Raw genomic sequence first — 19,870 nt, 5'->3', positions numbered from 1 at the left:
TTGAGAGTATGGAGTTGAGATCACACTCAGTTCCATATTCTATACATGACTCTTAGAACAGTGAGAAACTTGAATGTACACAGAAATCTGATTTGTTTTCCCTAATGGATAGCTAACAAATGGTCAAAAGTTAAATCTTAAAAATCATATTTATGGGCTATGGATGTAGCTCAATGGTAGAGTGCTTGTCTAGCATGCACAAGACTCTGAGTTAGATTCCTAGCACTGGCTTCAATAAAGAAATAAAGTGTGTCTCAAGAAACTGAGAACCAAGGCAATTATAGTTCAAATTAAGTAGTTTCCCATTTATGATAGTATCTAACACAATCCTCACAATTACTCAGTGATGTGTGCGTACACATCAACTCTCATGTATCCAGACTCAAATACTTTATCAGCAGAGATGATGACACTATTTAGTAAGAAAAGTGGAATAGGACATTTACTTTAGAAGTCAGCGCTAAACCCCACTCACCAAAGTATTCATCCGCAGGTGGATTTTCCATGTCATACAGCATCTTTTTGGTTAGGTGCTCGAGCTCATCTTCTGGGCGGAATGAAGGAGGCATAGATGGAGGCCCCATAGGCCCTGTGTGTCCACTCTGAAAGGCGGAAAGGATACAGCCCCTTTAGGTGAAGTCTAGAATCAACCAAGGTAATTAGCTTGAACAAGAGATGAGTGTGTGCACTGGGGAGGAAAACCACTAGCTTTGCTTGTTTGGAGACTTAGGACATTAATTATTTGTGTGATGTCTAAGTAAGACATTCTTATTCAACATATGTGAGAATGTTCACTGTTTATGGCCTTTTCTATGTAATAATTTTCCATTTTTTGAAATGTATAGAGAAATCTTTGATGTTGGGCCCAACATTACCCTGGAGTTTTATTTCACTGTCGGAATATTTGGATTGGAGACTGGAAAGATGTAAAGAAACTCTGGCCTGCATCAGGTAACAAAAAAATACAACTGAGTGATCTGAAGAATCATATCAATTTCCTCATTGTGAGATAGGAAATTGAGTCCCCAAAAGAACAAGACAGGGCTATTTATGGTAACATCAGCACAAGGGACCATCCCCCAGACTCACTCTTTGACTTGATAAACATTAATGGCAGATCTAGGCATCCTCTGAAATGCAAATATTACCTGCCCAATACAGTTAGTATGCGGGCTACTGACTTCTTTAACCCGCACATTTATTCTTTTGCTTATTTGTTTAACCACTTATTCTTACAATGTCTATTTTGTGTAACATCTGCAAAGCAGTAGGGAATTTCCAAGATAGAGTAGGCACAGTGCTTGCCTGGAGATGATTGGACTCAAGTGGGAGGGAGAAACAGCACACATGACTAATTATAAGAAGCAGAGTACATTGTTGGGCATATACATAGATATGAACATTGGATGAGTGACTTTCCAGTACTAATAAACTTTAAATTGTGCATGTGCTATCTACTTCTAGGAAAATTATTTAGAAATACTCAGATAAGTATATAAAATTATATGACCAAGACTGATGACAGAAGCTATATTTGAGAGAGGAACAAAGAGTAACAATGTAACTAACCATTAAATGGATCACATAAAGGATCATTTAAGATACAAATCTCTATGTACAAACTTGTGAAGGTGACAACAGCATGAGTCTTAGCAAATTCAATTGCATAATAGGAATGCTAAGTGAAACACCATTTTTGTAAAGTGAGATAATTTGTTTAATTACAGATCTATACAGAGATATGAAAAAAATCTGAAAGGGCATATTGTTAAAGGTTCCCCCCACCCCCGGTGTGAAATCCTAGGGGAGTTTTAATTTCTATATTTATTTATTTTACAGTATGTAGTTCTAATTTTGCAATTCATGAAGTAGAACTTTTGTTTTATTACCATGATGGCTTGAAGTGATAAGATGTGCTGGATACCACCAAAATCATGCAAAATGCTCCCAACCCAGGTCAAGTGGGGAATTCTGACTAGCAAAGGGTCAGAGTTACAAGCAACTTGATGTGAGTACAAAGAAGTACAAGTGGTTCAGTGTTTCAGTCTGGAGGGCTAGGGAGAGAGGAAGTGGGGGCTCGTTACTGCCTTGGCACACCGAGGTGTTTAGAGCTTCTCAAGGATTGTGAGCCCACAGGTGAGACCAGGAACGACTCTCAAAATCTGCTGAGCTACTCTCCCTTTTGGCAAAAAAATAATGGTATCTATAAAAACACAGAGAATTTGCTTAAGACTTTAAGTAGTTCACAAACTGCAAGGAATGTATTTGGATGTTCTCAGGAACATCCAGAACAGAAGAAACTTTGATAAGGGTTTTTATTAGAGGGATGATATAATCAAATATAGAAAGTTCTGCCTGGGTGTAGAGTGAATAGTAGGGCTCTGAGACCAGATCCAGACGGGAATTTGCAGTCAGACAGAGTAAAAGGTATAGTACATGGCTGTATCATTATTGCTGGAGAGAGACTTGGCTATAACACAACTTGGAGTCCTTAGGTAGTCTTATGACTCTCATATAACTTCAGGTTCCCTTCTGTGCAAAGAGTTTGCCAATGCACCCCACAGTGTTTGTGAGAAATAAACTGGGATAGCCTGCATCTCATGCAATAGAGGGCTTAGCTACTTTTAGATGGTTGCAATGAAGAGGCACTCCTTGAATCTTCCAACCTGTCTCCGAGGAGGGCATTATCCCAGTTCAGGAAGCAAAACTGAAAACTTGGACCAGTGAAAGTGACCAGTGACCAGGACATGAAAGTGACCAGTGACCAGGCTTGCAATAAAGGGAGAACTGCAGCCCCAAATATGGTGTCATCTCTATCCAAATGCCATGGCTCCCATCCCCCACCCCAATCAAACATTGCTTCCTATAGAACAATTCTGGAAAATACAAAATCTTACCTCTAATAACAATGGTGCTGACTGTTTTAATTAAGTCAACAATTATTACAGAGCACCTCATAATTCCTGCTTCCAGACTTAGGGGGGATCCACAAGGAATGGACACAATGTATTATTGTCAAAGATATATATGTCTTTCTCTTTCAATAGCACCAGGAAGGTTGAACATATCATCTGTAAATCTAAGTCAGAATTCAGATTCTACCCTTAGCACATACATTTCAAGTGGAAGTCAAATTTTAAAGTACTTTCTTTGTCAGTGTTTTACAGATTAAAAAGAAAAATGCATCATTCCTTTGATTCTCGGAATATTTCTTATTTCTTTGCTGTGCGTTTTCTGAAATAATAATCTTGAAAAGGCTTTTTTTTTTTTTTTTTAGATTCTACTTTCGTATACTGATGCTGTTCTGACTTATGATGGGGAATGTTCTGAAAAATCCGCTGTGAGTTGAAAACACCGAAAGTCAAAGATGCCTTTAATGTAGCTAACTGAGCCTCACAGCTCAGTCTCACAGCTCAGCCTCACAGGGAACTGCAGAGTGCCAGCATTTAACCCCACGACCAGTGGCTGAGTGGGAGCTGTAGCTTGTCACCTTTGCCTGGCATCTTCAGAGAGCATCCTACTGCTTATCAGCAGCCCAGAAAAAGATCAAAATTCCAAATATGAAGCTGTGGTTTCTACTGAACACATACCACCTTTATACCACAAAAAGTAGAAGAATTCTAAGTAGACCCAGGGGAGGCTAGAGACCACCTGTAATATTAATCACGGGTTACTGGTATTTCTGTGCGTAAAGGCCTCAAAAGATCATTTCTTAGTGCTTTTGAAGTTTATTTGTCTATTGGACTCCCTTCCTCCATTACCCAGTGCTTAATACTTACCACCTGGGGATAAATTTTGGGAAAAATACAAGATCTTGTCTTGTACGAGAGTTGTTTCTCACACCAAGGAAGATGGCCTAGGCCTTTCAGTATGCAACCCTGACAGAAGTAATCTAGTCTTTGCCTCATTTGGATAAACAGACTCCCCTCCAATTTCTCTCCTCTAGTAGTGCTCAGGACTATCATGTCCTAAGAAAAATGAACAACTCTGCCCAGCTTATCGATTAATAAACAACTTTTAGTGTCTGGATGAACAATAAAGCACACTTGAAAATTGTGGAGGTGCACTGGAAGTGGATGGTTTGCATTATTTTCTTCTATATTCCATCAAGAGCCAAAGTGTGAGTAGTAGCAGCAAAATATTCTCTGTGGCATGATAATTCCTCACATGTTCATGTCCCTTTTCAAGGTTCCTACTTTCACATGCATACACTCTCAAATGCATAAATGGCAGCCATGTATGGTATGAGATCCTGTTTTAAGGATGAGGAAATTGAGGCTCAAAAAGATAAGTAAGTGACCCTGTGTGAGGTACCACTGTTGAGAAGTGGCAGAACCCTGAATGAAATTGGGGTTTTCCAAGTGGGGCATATTTCTGTGGCACTGCAAGGCCTTAGGGTTCAGATGCCATTATTTGCATCTTGCTCTTGGAGGGCCACTGCTCGACAGATCTTGTGAAAAAAAAATAAACAAAACCTTTCGTCTTTTCTTCTAAGAAAAAGACATTCAAGTACTGATATTAATCACTAATATGTATGTTCTTTGAAATATCTGGACCCCTTAGTAAAAACAAAATAACATTATATAATCCACAGGTGAGTTATCAAGTAATAGATGCCTGAGGACTCCTTCAAAATTTTCTTAACGTTTTCTTCCTAAGAGATTGCCAAGATCTAAGAACTGGTAATAAAAAAAAAAAATTATTAAGAGTTTCTACCTCTAACAAAACACAGTTTAAGAAGAAAAGGACGTGAAAGAAGAGAATTACATTTGTAAGCACTAAGACACAGGAATAGATTCCTGTGTGCTATGAGATGGGAAAAGCAAAGGGAGGGGAAAGGAAGGAGAAAAGATAGAAAGTGATGTCCAAAACAGTTATGAATAAAGGATCATACATATCAGCAAAGCTGTTAGGAAAACAGAGGAGAAGCAGAACTAGGATAGAGTATGGAATGTGGCCTTTGATCAATGTCAAGATTGTGTTTTAGGTAATAGAAGATCATTGGAAGATTTTGAAATGGTGGTTGCCTTTAGTAAAGAAGCAGACTGGCAAATATCTTCCAACACCAAGGCCATTTAAAAATGCAGCCAGACATTGTGGTATTACTCAGCAATTGAATGGCTAACAGACTTAAAAAGGTCTCTGAATATTTACTTCGTATGGCAGATACTTCTGAACTGAACACAACTTCTTTCCTCTCCTTTCTGGGCACGCAGCCAGACTACAGCTTTCCTTCCCTATTGCAGTTAGAGGTGGCCATGTGAGGCACAAGAAGGAGGGAGCTTGGGCCCCAAGTTACCACAAGGAGGAAAGCCATCCATCACCAGGTGACCTGCCTTAAACTATTTCATGGGAGAGACTGAAAATAAATATGCTCAGAAGTTAATGAGTGAAAGACATGGAAAAGTGATTTTTATTTTCTATATATGTTTCTATATTTTCTTTTTTCTTCAATTTTTTTTCTCAGATATAAAACATCTAAGTATCTGCAACCAATTCTTTGCCATTCCTTCTTCCTTGCTACAAACCTAGGACATTGCCATTCAAAGAAATACTTAATATAAAGCCCAATTTGCAGTCACATGTGGGACTGTGTTAATGGGAAATAATTTCTACAAAAATAAAAATATATACATGGATGGAATCCTTGGTGAACAAAGAAATTCCACCAGATTAAAAATAACGTGAATAGCAATACCCATCATATTTCTACAACACTTTGTGGTGTTTGAAGTGTTTTATGCATTCTTACATAGGATGTAAGTGATTTGTGTATTTCTACATGGTTACAGAAGACCTGACTATTGAGAATCACTTTCATCTTACTTTTGCCTTTAACTTGCCCAGTGACTTTGATCAAATCACTTCCATTTCCTGGGCCTCAGTTTATTCACTGTGTAAAATGATATTTTCAAAGAGTCCTTTGATTCTACTCTATCATATTTGTATGCCCATAATCTGCAGAGCACATAACATTACTGAACTTTAGAGTAAAATCACAGATATTTATATTCATGGATACTTTGTAGTCTATAAAAACAGACACACTGAGTAAGTGGAAACCTCATTATTATAGAGATTTCCATATATAAGGGGACATAAGTCACTTGTCAGCATCTTCTGAAACACCCAGAATTTCATTCAGCATTCTGAATCTGAGTAAGCCGCGGGCAGTTCACGGGGTTTCTGCAGCCTACTGAACTTTCGCTACACTTGTCTTATGAAATCAAGAACATATAAAGGTTAGCCACCTGATACTACCATGCTCTTCCTTTGGTGGAGAAGCAAAAATCCCATTAAACTTTCTAAAGAAAAAAGGAAGCCTGGTAAACAGCCAAGACTCCCAGAGTACCTCACCACCTTGAATCTGTCACAATTCAACTCTTTCAACATACGTGCTAAAGGATCCATTATAAAATGGCTACCCCACACCTGTGGCCAGCCCAGTTACTCTGACAGTGGCCTTGTTGGGGGTCACTTTTTCTTACTGTTGATTTCTTAGTTCCATAGTGTTAGATAACTTGAATTTACTGCAAATCTGAACCTTACCAGAAAAATATCGCCCAAACAGATAACATGAAGAAAAGGCAGCCAAAATATTCAGGAAGATTACATGATAATGAATACTCTACCACTCTGGGTACCAGAGATGCTCATTTTTCTTGTCCATTTGTAATGATGTACAAGAGGTTCCTTCTCTCAGAGGGAAAATGACTTCAATTACATGTTCTTGAAAAAAGAAGCATTGAAATTATCTTCTTTTCAAAAGGTAGAATTAGCCCCATTTTAGAGCTGAAAGCCTGCCAGAAAAAAAAAATATATTTCTGATATTTTCGTTCTCCCCACCACCCATTTAGCTGTGTCAAGTTTGCAGTTTGCAATTTTCTATGGCTGCTTCTACGTTCTCTCACTGAATATCATACTCTAACCTCAACGTCTCACTGTGTAAATGGGAAAAGCACGCCTTCTGGCCAACACAGATGATTTGATGGACACCTGTTCTGTTTCAGGTTAAAAGGCATGAGCCTCAGAGAAGTCAGTCAGCAGGTAGGAAAAAGAGAGAACTGCCTGTTTGCTACCAGCACATAAATTCATATTCGTCACAGCCTTATAGGGGCAGAAAAGCATGCTTTTGGTTCTTCTGTTCAGAAATTCCATTTTCATGAAAGATGAATGGTATGCAAACGAAGAGGAAGACTCAGAAATTAAAAAGTTCGAGTCTAGCTGTGAAACCCATTCCCAGTCAGCCTTCCACTTTCAAAAGCTTGATTTTCTTATAACCTCTAAGGGTCTCATCTTCCTTTTCTCATGTCATGCTTGATGGTTCGAAATCTTCTTTCTTAAGCCAAATTTGCAGTAATGGGCAAGGACTGAGGATTCTGAATTTCAGCAAGATGGAGTTGCTAAGAAGTTACTGACTTTTGACTGAGGGGCCTTTGTATTTGCACAACAAGGCCTTATGGTGCTCTAGGCTGGGCTGAAGGGAGGCAGACTCTCTCCACACCTACCTCTCCATCTCTATATTCAAGGTAGCTTCAAGAGTGCTGGGGCTTGGAGTATGCCAGCTCTTAGTCCTCCTGTCTAGATACTCTATGTTATTACTATAAGGATCTGCTTTTCTATTATTGATTTTCTCATATATAAGCTAAAGAATAATAATATCTAATTCATATTCAGAAGCATTGTAAAATATTAAACATCAAATAAATGGCAATTGTAATTACCAGAAGGGACTGGTAGAAACCACTAACAAAGGTGATTTTCTTTTTGAAAGTGGAATATTTGCAGGATAGGTTCTCTCCAGCAACTCTCCAATTTCCTATCTGCTGATAAAGTACTTCAGTGTAGCATGCCTGAGTTTCACATTAATCCATGCTCTAGCGAGTGATGTAATCACTCTGAGTACTTTCAACGATAAATCTTGAAATACATGACATTTGGTGAATGTATGCTTTGCTGGCCCTTCAAATTGTTCACCTTTCTACATCCTAGCCTTTGGCACCAAAACATAAAGTAATGACGTAAACCCCATGGCCATTCAGAGCAGAGCAGCCTCCCTCGTGCTTCCTTGTCTGGATGAGCTCCAGGCAGACAAGGCACAAGGACTGATGTTACCTGTCCTGGTAGACAAGAAGCAAGAAAGGGGAGAAGCAGGATCCCCAGATCTTCAAGGTCAGAGATAATCCTCTTGCTGACCTGATTCACAGTACTTACTTCCTTGCTTCCTGCTCTGAACCTCCAAGGGGTCCTCCTTAAAGAGAAAGCAGGTTGCTTCTGTAGAGTAAGAAGATCTTTCTCAACTAGTTCTATGGGAGGCTAAAAGAAGCTGTTTTAAGAATACCGTGGCTAAACTCATTAATTAGGCTTTATGCATGTTATGTGAAAGGGATTTGATGTTAACAATGGTAGGTGAGTTACAAGATGTTGCTCCCATTGGTTGGCTTCATCTCAACCAGAGCAATGATATAAATGTTTGACAAATGCAATGAACTTGTTTGCTTTCAAACTAAGCCATGTTTTAGTGTTTGCTGCTCTCCACTAGTATCTGGCAGTGACCTTCCCTGGGAAGATGCTCCATCTTTATTTGGTTGTCTGGAACAATGCAAGGGCTAGCTGTGCCAATGCTGGGAAGAAAGATGTCATCACTCATTGTTCCATAGAAAAGCTCTGCATCCCAAAGCTACACCATTAACAAAGGGCTCTGTAAAAGACTTTTCAGAAAAAAAAATGTAGTGCTTCCCATAGTGTTTCCAGCCTGGACCATGGTTCAAAACCCCTGTCTGTTAAAAATGTTGGTTTCCCAGTCCCATAATACAAACTATTTAGATTGTCTCATAATTCTTGCTATTAGGACGTTAAGAAAACAGGAGCATATTAAAATAGTACATGCGATAATTTCAAATGTAGAAAAATTTATCTGTAAGAGTGCCTATATGTGAGTATAAAAAATCAGATACTAGAAGGAAATATACCAAAATGTTAATGAAGCTTATGTCAGGATGGTGGGATTATGAGTAATTTATTTTTTCTTTATAAGAATTTTAAATGATTTAAATAGAACATAGTAAAAAGTGGATGCTCACAGAAAATAACAAGCACACTTTTGAAAACACAAGGTTCTTAGTATTTCCAGCATGATGCCAGGAGAGAATGGAGAACTCAAAGTGCAAGTGAACTGAAAAAAATGAAGGCACCTAGATTTTCAGTCTATATGCACAGAAATACTTTCCTACTGTACAAGCTGTTTCTATCTAGTGGGATTGACAGATGCCTGAACGTGACACAAGACACTGAAATAACATGCAAATCAATTTTCAGTTTTAATATGCAAATATGATGCTTGGCACATCACTTTCCATGGCTGAGGTAAATTTCTGTTTTTGAGATTTTCGTGGGAAATGCACACCAGCAAACAAATGGTTAACTCCCCATAAATCACCTAACACAAGGTGGTTTTCATTTGAGTCAAAGGGGTTCTTGCTCAGAGACTCAAGACACCTGAAATGCAAAGAAAGGGCATGTGTTTTGTTCAATAATAATGCCACCCTCAGCTAACAAGTCTACCCTCTGACAGACACACTGACCACACTGGATTTCTAGACCTGGGCAGGGAGGCAGGCAAGGTGACTAAGTGAGAATAACAGAAAAGGGACTTTTTGTTTAACCTGTGAAAATCAAATCAAATTAGCTCAACATGGTGGGAAGTTCAGTATCCAGCTACAGGCAAAGAGGAAGCAGTCCAAAGTCCTTATGTATTCAAGCAGTTCAGCAAACTGCAGCCTTTGGTTAGATCTAGATTAAATTATCCACAAATACTAGTAATTAATTGGGTGTTAAGGCACTCATCAAAATGAATGAGATACATCTAGTTTAAGAAATTTGTAATCCAGTCAGGAAATCAAGGCATACCAGGGAGAAGTAAAGGAACAAAGTGAAAAAACAAATGTGAGTAATAATCAGAACGACTAAAATGCTTGTGTCCATGTTCTGGGTTCTCCTCGCTAATGTTCAAATCCCATGTCCACTACTCACAAATCGTGTGACCCAGGGCAAGATTTTATTTCACTAAGTGTTAGTTGCTTCAGTAATAAAATGGGATCGATAGGATTTATTTCATGAGTTAAATGGGATGGTCCATGTACCCTATTTATTTCTATGCTGATTTAGAAATTAATTTTATCCTTAAAGATATATCCTTCTGTATGAATCTTATGCAAATATATCACCAAATGATATGGATTCAGAGGAGAGAGAAGTCCTGATGGGCTGGACTATACCAAAAACATGTCAAAATGATAAGGGGCTTGAATCAGGACTTGGAGGAGGGGTAGAATTTACAGAGGAGCTGCTGGGCTTGGAGGTAGTGCCTGTATCTCTGTTGCTCAGGAGGCTAAGGCAGGAACATTGCAAGTTCAACACCAGCCTCAGGAACTTAGTGAGGCCCTAAACAACTTAGCAAGATCTATCTCAAAAAAAAAAAAAAAATTAAAATGGCTGGGGATGTGGCTCAGTGGTTAATTACATTGGGTTTAATTCTCTCCTGCCAAAAAAAAAAAAAAAAAATCAGAGGTGCTAAAACAGCTTTTTAGTCCATCACAGAATTTAAAACCTTTCACATTTTGCTCCTTTAGAGTCTACAAGGAGCTCAATGCAATACTCACAAATACTAGATTATTTACAGTATAATAAACTCCAAAGCATGATATTATTGTTTATTTTTCTTTCTTCTCTCTCTTTTTTTGGTACAAAGAAACAAACCAAGCTAGTGGCTTGTTAAGAAACTATGTGTCAAATGACTTAGCCAAAATCAAAGTGGCAGAGCCAGGAGTTAAACACGAGTCTTCTGATCCAAGCTCAGTGTTTTTCTACTAATTTACAGATGCCTCTATATATTCATTTAGAAATATGAAACTTACATGATCTATCATAAAGGTTAATCAAGGCAGTCAACCTCACTGATTAAAGCGTGATGCTAATTATATCAGAGGTTGGAGACTAACGTGGCCCTTTTACTTTCATAAACACTGATTGTGGTGTAATGGAGAAAGTGTGGGCTTTGGAGGCAGAACAACCTGGTTCAACATTTTACAAGTTTTAAAAAACTTATCTTAGCATTAGAGTCTTCACATAAAGAGGTGGGGTGGGGTGGGGGCGGTCAGGCAGGTGAGAGAGGATGGATGGCTTTGTTTCAGAGCCATTGTGAGCAACGCCTGAGATGGTACATGACCCATGCTGGATTTAACAGTGGCTCATGATTATTTGTATTAAATGCTCACAAGCAGCCTGTCAGGTCTGAGCTGTGGTTGTCTTTCAAATGTGGTAGGAAAGTGGATGAGAGAACATAAATGACTTAGTATCATTCATCAGCACTGAAGCAGAGGGGAAGAAAGATAGTTCTCCAAAATCGAATTAATGACTAGCAACATTTATTATTTCGAATCAATCATAAACACAATTAAAATCATACTATTCCTATTAAAGGACTTTCTTTTGGTTTTTCACAAATTCTGACAGGGGGAAATGCATTAGTGTTTCATTTATATATTTATTGACTTATACTTTATGAAAATGAAAATAATAAAGGTACACTGAGTGTTTATTAGGTGCCAAGCAATGTTCAAAACATTTTACATTAATCAACTCATTTAATTACCTGAGCGGCCTTATCAGGTAGTTACTGTACTGATTTTATAAATGTGAAAACAGATGTATGAAGATCATCTTGATAGTAAGTGGAGAATCTGCTATTTCAATCCAAAACATCATGTTTGACCACAACTCAAATGCATTTTTTTCCAGTGATATTTTATAGCTTACCTACTTATTTTTAGAGAATTTAATCATATTCTACCAAATCTTGAACCATCAAAGGAAATTTTCTTAAAGACAAGTACAACTTTCATGATCTATTTACTCTGTGCTCAAAGATGGCAACCAAGGATGGAAGGAGCACCCCAGGTCACCCTGATGCAGATGGTATGAGACAAAACATTGAGACATGTGTCCATTTTTGATGTCTCCACTGATGACTCAGCAAAATGGTAGAATGTTCTTCAAAAGACTATTTCCTTTATCAATCTCAGACACCAACTGGAGGGTTAAGGTTAATTCTTGAAATGGTAAAATAAAATAATGAAGAGTAGTGTCCCTGGAGGTGGGCAAAGGGAAAAACAAGTAACAGGCATTCATATTCTTTCATACAGAAACACTAAAAGATGGTGCAGTTTACCAGGGACCCAAGGGATACGTTTTTCTTCTGGGTTCTGGGCTAACCAGGAATAAAAGACTAAGACCATATTCTATAAGAACTAAGGTCTCTTTAAAATGTGGAGGCAGCTCTAGACCCCTTTCACTATGTGGATTATCGGAAACAGAAACCAGTGGAGTGAGAAAACAGAGGCAAGAAGAGGAACTGAGTTATTCAAGGTCATCTAGAAAATGATGGGTAAAATCAAGAAAGCTCAGATCAAGAAAGCAAGTCTAATTCAAAACTAGTTTAATCCTGTTTCCACCATGGAAGCCTCACTCAGAACAGTGACGCATTCTGGATGTTCTGTAAAGTATGCTCATTCTTGGCAAAAAATGTTGGGAGCCCAAATCTACATTTATGCAGCCTTCTGAGATCCTGAGATGGAAGTTGCTATAAAGTGAAAATCACTGCTGTTATTCTCGGCGAGCCTGCACAGACTGACAACAGCTGGCACAAACAGATGTGGCCCACAGAGAATTCTTCAGGCAGTGCTGGGGCCATCTCTGTTCAAGTTTCCTTTTCCTCGACTAACAATGGGTGTTTCTCTTCATTCTATGAAGCCCCCATGGGTTTCTTGTTGTTACACAGGTGAGTTCAAAGCTCTAAGAATCAGACGGGCCTCAATCTGTCCTCTGCCCTTTTGTTTCAGTGACTATTTCCTAGTAAGTAACATGACTTTGAAAGAAAAATACCTCATATATGGAGAGAATTTTCTTCATCAGAGGCCTTATACAATGCCTGGGGGTTGCAATAATTATATTTATGGAGCTACTACTCTCTTCATGCACTAATCTCCTTTAACCTCTGAAGTAAGTCAAAAGGATGAGAACTTTTGCTACTGCACTTTGCAGATGAGGACATTGTGATCACAGAGAAGCTAAATAACATGCTCAAGGTCACGGAGCTGGTATGAGAAGGAGCTAGGATTTATCCTCAACCACACTGATTCTAGAAACTGCTTCCCAACTTCATGGAGACTAGGAAGGACAGGATCCAAGGTGTCACTGCAATCAGAATTAAATGCATTTGATGTAATTAAGTATTGTAAATATGCAGAATTATTATTATAATACCACCATAAAAATCATCAAAAACTTTATATGTTTCACCACCTCCATAATTCTACCTAGCTTAGTAACAACTGGGAAGCAAGTTATTACTGGTTTTATCCTTTTTCTAATCAAGAAATATAATGCAGTGACCCGGGTCATTCAGCAGCACTTTAACCCTCCTGACAATACTTAATGTCAGGGACTCAGATGCTAATGTTTCTTGACTATAAAGAGAGGCTTTTGGAGAAAAGCAAGTAACTGATGTTATAGTACATCAAGCATGTGAAGGATCACATTGTTTCACTTATACGATGCAACCCAACAAGCCTCTAATCGACACTAAACTAAATATAACCAAGGTGATGGTTGTCAAGAACACATTCATCCCAAGTGCTTTCACTAAGTGCTATGGTGAAGAAACTAATGAGATGTATGATCTCTACGAGATACAGTAGGAAATACTAGACATAGATAGAACAATGCAAAACAATCCTGTGTTCTCAGAACACAGAGAGAGGGGAGATATTGCAGTTGTGTACTGAAAAGGACGCACACAAGAGAAGGTGGTCTTTGAACTACATCTTGGACAAAGGTAGAATTTGGACATATAGAAAAGGAGCAAAAATGGCATCCTTGGTGAAGACTTGAATGCATGCACAATCAAGGTGGCAGCAACTTTCCTTTCAGGCCCACAGCTCTTAGCTGCCTCCATGTTCCTTTTCGTTTGACTCATCATGCTTTGAATAAAGATGTCTGTAATATTTAGTGTAAGTGAGGGAACTGTCTGCTGCTATAGTCAATACAGACATTAGGCGGCCCAGGGCCATGGTCAGCAGATCATTCCAGGAGCCTGGCACAGAAGGTCAGCTGCTCCAGACTCAGGCAGACGTTACTCGCTGAAATTAATGCTTCTTGTTGCTAATCTCAATAAGTGATTACTTTAATGAGAGGCTGAAGAAAATGAGGCTTCAAGTGATTGTAGTGGTTTCTGATAGCAACAACTCAATGTTCAGAGGAAGGCCAGGGTGGAGAATATAGGGTGTCCTGGGATTTTGCTGCATGGGCTATTCTGCTGTATGAGGGGTAACAAGAACAATGGAAGTTGGGTTTCTTTTCTAGTCTTCTGAGTGTTCCAGAGAGTGATAAAAAGTATTTTTCATGTGCTGTCTTTACATAAGAGCTTAGCTGTGAGCTTCCAGGAGTATTCCCCGTCCACTCCTTAGGCACCCGTGTCAGGGGGGGGACAAGGGACCATTATGCAGCGCCAACATTATCATAAAAGCCAGACTGAAAGAACTCAATGTGTTTTACTGACTCTGTGATTTAATAATTATAGATAGCAATTAGAAGTCAAGAATTTCTTTTTCTTTTTTTTTTTCCCAACAAGAAAAATACATAGAACCTGAGGACAGAGCTGTCTGGCCATTATTGAGTTCTAGGTTCCTCTTTGTCTATATAGCACTCAGCAAACTGGCAATCATATCACCTCTCTGGGCCCAGCTTCCTGAAATGTGTTTAATCGTCTCCAACCTCCTCATGTACATATTTCTTGCAAAAAGCTCAGAAGCAGGAGAAGTAATAGGACTCAAGTATTGGGGGAATAGCAAATATGCATAAAGGGGACTCACAAATCAATTGACATCCTCATCTTCATCATCTTTATTTATCATCATTACAGTTAAAATTTATTGAGACAGGTCCTATTCCATATAATTCAGATGGACCTCATTGTCCTGCAACTGGATGCGGTGGTTACCCTTATCTCTCTCCTTCACAAAGAGAAAATTAAAGAAGTGTAAGCAGAACACCCAGGGCATGGGCCAGATTCCCATGACTCCCATAGTCCATGGTCTTAACCCCTGTGCCACATGGAGTATGACAAGTGTGACATTGCCTTTATCTGTTTTCCCTTTTCTACATTCCAAACTTTGGGTTATGTTATTATATTTCACTCATAACTAAAAATGAAAATCTGTTAATCCAAATTGTATTTACCAAGCAGGCACAAGGCGCCAGGGTGGCAGATACTGCATTAGTCAGCACTTTGATTATAAAGGTAAGGACAAACTTAGAAATGCAAAATACCACATGACAAATATTTTAAAATGACATCAGGTGCAGCTGAAGTTGTTTCTCTCCAGGAAAAAAAAAATGTATTCAAGTGTCTCAAAGGTGGATACCAAGGGTCTTAGATGAAGACACAAACAGTGATACAAGGTAACTATAATAGCCTATTTAAAACATACAGGCTTGGTACCAGATAAATGTTCTAAGAACTACATTTTGTTATCTGCCTTCTACAAAGAAGAAATGGAGGCTCCGGAAGTTAAGTAGTTAGCTACAGTCATAACAGGTAATGCAGGTAGAGCAAGATTCAAATCCAGGTCTGCCTGACACTTACCTTTGTATTCATACTCAGCAACTACCTCTAGAAGAGGGAGAATGGTGTAGAAGGGGAGAACACCTCCACTGTTCTTTCATTCTACCTGGTTCTGTCTACAGGGGTTTGGGTAAGTATTTATAGAATGTATCTAAATTTTACACAGCTATTTATCATCCTTTAGAATGTGTTATTGCTTGTGCTTGAAGGGAACACAGAAATTAGGCCAACCTCTCCATTCCAACTTGTAGATTAAAGAAACATTAAACAATTTTTTTTGGAACATTAGAAAAATTACAGGTAAAACTGGGAAATAAAAGCAAACTTCTCAAACAAATGAAACTGCATATTGTTTTTCATTTCAACAGACACTTCAGGCTAGTATTATTATGGCAAACTTAGAAGTTTATAGACTTAGGTTTACCAATTTTAATATTTGAAGAAAAAACAGCAAGAAGATCAAATGATAAGTTAAGATGTCATGCATTTTAGCAAAGCACTGGACTCAGAAACCAATGGACTGGGATTGGAGCCCCCCATGTCTGCTATTCTAGTCATATGCCCTAGCACATGTCACCCAATCTCTATCTCACTGGCCTATTTTGGACCACAGTAGGTCTGAAGATGACTAGCCCTTGGGATCATCATGCAAATCTTTAAGAGTTTGCTAAATGTATATATTGACAATAACTTTAATGGAAGACACTGCCCATGATGGGCAGTGTTTACTTTGTGATCAAAGCCGAGGGAATAGACACAGTGATTTCACAGGTCAGAGAAGCATATCAGACTTTAAAACCCCATTCAGCCTTCTACAAAGAAGAAATGGAGGTTCCATTTCTTTCTAAGGTAACTCTCTGAGCCAAAAAATGAGCTTAACTCTTGATGCACCATCATGTGTTAACCAGATCAACAGTCCTATTATTTTTCTCACGTTTCCTTGGAAAAAATAGCCAACTTCTCACCAACAGCCACTACAGTGAGCTATATGACTTTGAGAAGCCACTTCACTTTTCCAAGTCTCAATATCCCCCCAGTGAAGGGTATTAATTGCCACCCTGAGGGCCTCAGAGAGACTTTGTAGGGAAGGAGTGAATAATGAAATAATAAAGTGTCAAACAAAGACCACAGATAGCTAAGACCTCCCCTTTAAGTCACTGTGAGAAGGACTCTGTCATTTGCAAATACAATTGATTACATAAGGACAAGCTAATCAACTTTTCCTGCCAAGATTTGTTGCCCTTGGTGAAATAAAAGCATTTTGGCCAGAGAGGAAATTTCGTCATTTTCTTTTGACTTTGGTTCTGACTTTTGCAAGATGTATGCCTGGGATTCAGAACAGAACTCTTGATCTTGATTGCTAGTTCACAGTCAGGAGTAGTGACTTGACCACAGTCTAAGCTGAGAATGGATCTGCTGGCCACCAAAACTAGGTGTCAGGCAGACCTACTGTTGAAATCTTCCCAACTTTGAGGCACTACAGACAAGCAAGCCCTCCAGTGAGGCAGGCAGCGGAAGTGCTCTATGTGCAAACCATGAGCCAGGCATTGTGATAGAGAAAGAGTGATACAGACTGCCTGCTGTGGTAACCACATCTCTTCCTCCTGTTAGGTCTGTGCACATCCCTGGTGAGGCCAGCAATCTTAGCCTCAGTTTAGAGATCAGTTAACTGATGTGCAATAGTGAAAGTAATAGAGCTAGGATTGTAATCTAGGTTTAGCTCTGAAATGTATGCTTTTTCTCAGATGAACACAAGTGCCTGCCCTCCAGGAGCTCACAATCTAGTGGGGAAGGCAGAAAGGCAACTCAATAGACTGTGAGCTCCTTGAGGGCAAGGACCATTTGTTATTATGTCTTGCATCTTCACCAAGCATGATATCAGCCATGCAAAAGGCGCTCATTGAGTGTTTGCTGGATGGAGGAGCCATGATAAGATGGTTTCCTCTATAAAATACAAATATTGCTTCTCTGTCCTCACAAACCTTTTCTGGTTTCTCTTTATCAATACCCTGAGCAGGACTTAGAAAGCACTTTCAATCCTGCCTTCACAGTCTCGTGTGCCATGATCCCCCTCCACACCCTCTGTGCACTACCTCAATCTTCCAAATATAGTGGCATCCTCCAACACACCTTGCTGAATACCTTGGTGTGTTCAACAAATGTTTATTAGGTGAACCAACAAATCCCAGGAGGGAACTATTTCCACTGTGTCTGAGGTATGAACATAAGGCCTGTGAACATCAAGGGTAGATCTATAGCTGTAGGCATCTAGAAGGCTTCACAGAAGACAAGGCAATTGATTTGAGCTGCTTAACTCTAAAATCTCAAAGACTAGATGACATTGTGTAAAAAAAAATCCAATCCTCTTTTACATTAATTAGACAAATGACATCAGAACAAAACATTCTTCTTTAAATCAGAATATAAGCTATGCCAAATTCTATCTGCTCATAAAGGATATGGGTTCCAGCCAAAAGTCCATCATATAGATTATTGTTTTTCTTCTCCCAAGTACTTAGGGAAATTAAGTCTTCTTTGGCATGCAGGGGCTCTCAGCAAGGTCATGGGTTCTTCTGCAGTGGTGCCTGGGGCAGTTAAGGTAAGACACTTCAGCCATCCTTGAAGATAAGAGAGCTGTGCTTGGCCTAGATGGCATGGGAGTATTTAGAGTTTTGGTGGAGAAATCAGAAAGGGTCAGTAAGAATGTTAGGATACCCCAAAGCTAGCTCTCTTACCCTTGAACCCAGCAACAGACTAGACCTCGGTATATGGGAGGAGGTGGCAGGAGATCTTTTGTACTGTGAGAACTCAGGCATCGCTCAGTTTGCTTACGTGTAAAATGCACTAGATAATTTCCCATAACTGGGAAATGGGAAATGAGAGAGCATGAAGAGAAAAGATGAGTTGTAACTAAGTACAGGAGTTTGAAAACTCAGAGCCTGACTCAAGTTCTCAATCAATACCTGTAACTACATATATGCCAGGTTCCCTCACTTTTCCCCAAGTCTCTCTTAACCTCTGCCTAATATCTGTTTGAAGAATATAAAAACAGCTCTCACATACTTAGTGTTGAGGTTATGCCTCCCCCTTTTCTTTTTCTTTTTTTCTTTTTCAATTTTTTGGTACTTCCTGCAAGTGCCACACAGATAAGAAATAGTGGAGGTGAAGCTTTACGCGGCCGTACGCTTGTTGAGTCCTTGCTTTAGGGTGATTTTTTCCATGGCCATCCTCAGGGTTTTCCCCGTGTTCTTCCTCGGTTTGCCCATCTTCTGTCTATACCACATGTTTTAAATCCAGGCTGCCCATCAGAATCACTTGGGACGCTGAACACATCAGAGTGCCTCCCCAATAAGACCAATTAATTAGTTCAGCGTCTTTGAGGTGAGGCCCAGGAAATGAGTTGGTTAGAAGGCTCCTCAGATAAGTCTGAAGGGCAAATGGGGAAAAGAACAACTGCTAGTTAAACAGGGGAAGTCATATGGTGTGTTCACTTTCTTTTTTACTCTCTGGCATTTATTTGGAGAATGGTTCTTCTACCAGTGTCCATGCTACCCATTAGATTTCTCCCCAGAAACATAAGCATAATATTTTCAAGAGAAAGTGTAGGGGTGAGTTGGAGGAACCAACCTGTGTGTAACAGAGCCTAGATTTTCTGTGCCTTCTATTTGTCATCACTGTCTTAATAAACCTGTGGCTGCACTGAACAAAACAAGCCAAGAGAACTTGCCGGCACTTTGGCAGGATTTATCTTTGTATTGCATGCTATTATCAATAATAATAAAGTTACATTTATGGGTCACTTACGTGTAGGGCAAGAGGCTAAATATTTCATGTAGATTATTACATTTAATAATACAAAATCCCTGTGAGGTGAGGCAAATACGTCTCCATTATCCAGATGAGAAAATTTAAGATTAGGAAGGGGAACCATGTGTGACAACATTCTGGCCCAAGGCTACCTAACCCCAAGTCTCCACTCCGACACATTAGACACAACACTCCCAGGCTTCATTATGTGCAGGGAACACAAGGCTCTCCATATGTGGATGGATGTTACTGTCTAGAAAGGGATAAGCCAGACGTTATTTTCCTTAAGTAGAGAAGTAGTCTGCCTGAAGATGAAGAATGCAGGCAACCTGGGGTTCATTGCCTCTACTGAGAGGCAATGAACCCCAAGGTTGTATTGAA

At 39.3% G+C, this 19,870-nt stretch overlaps 2 protein-coding genes across 10 annotated transcripts in view; both read right to left on the bottom strand.

Annotated features, from left to right (window-relative positions):
• Window positions 1-19,870, bottom strand: part of Lpp (LIM domain containing preferred translocation partner in lipoma) — a 655,361-nt gene that overhangs the window by 167,751 nt on the left and 467,740 nt on the right. For all 9 annotated transcript variants that reach the window (XM_071615170.1, XM_071615174.1, XM_071615175.1 and 6 more), the window contains one exon: window positions 476-602. In XM_071615170.1, coding sequence (XP_071471271.1) covers window positions 476-602 — 127 coding nt within the window. The remainder of the gene's footprint in view (window positions 1-475; window positions 603-19,870) is intronic.
• Tprg1 (tumor protein p63 regulated 1) overlaps window positions 1-19,870 on the bottom strand; it is a 597,429-nt gene that overhangs the window by 565,687 nt on the left and 11,872 nt on the right. The window lies entirely within an intron of this gene.

Source organism: Marmota flaviventris, chromosome 8 (genome assembly GCF_047511675.1).
Source record: "Marmota flaviventris isolate mMarFla1 chromosome 8, mMarFla1.hap1, whole genome shotgun sequence".
Classification (NCBI taxonomy): Eukaryota; Metazoa; Chordata; class Mammalia; order Rodentia; family Sciuridae; genus Marmota; species Marmota flaviventris.
Note: the sequence above shows the minus strand (reverse complement) of the source record. Positions and strands in the feature narration are given on the sequence as shown.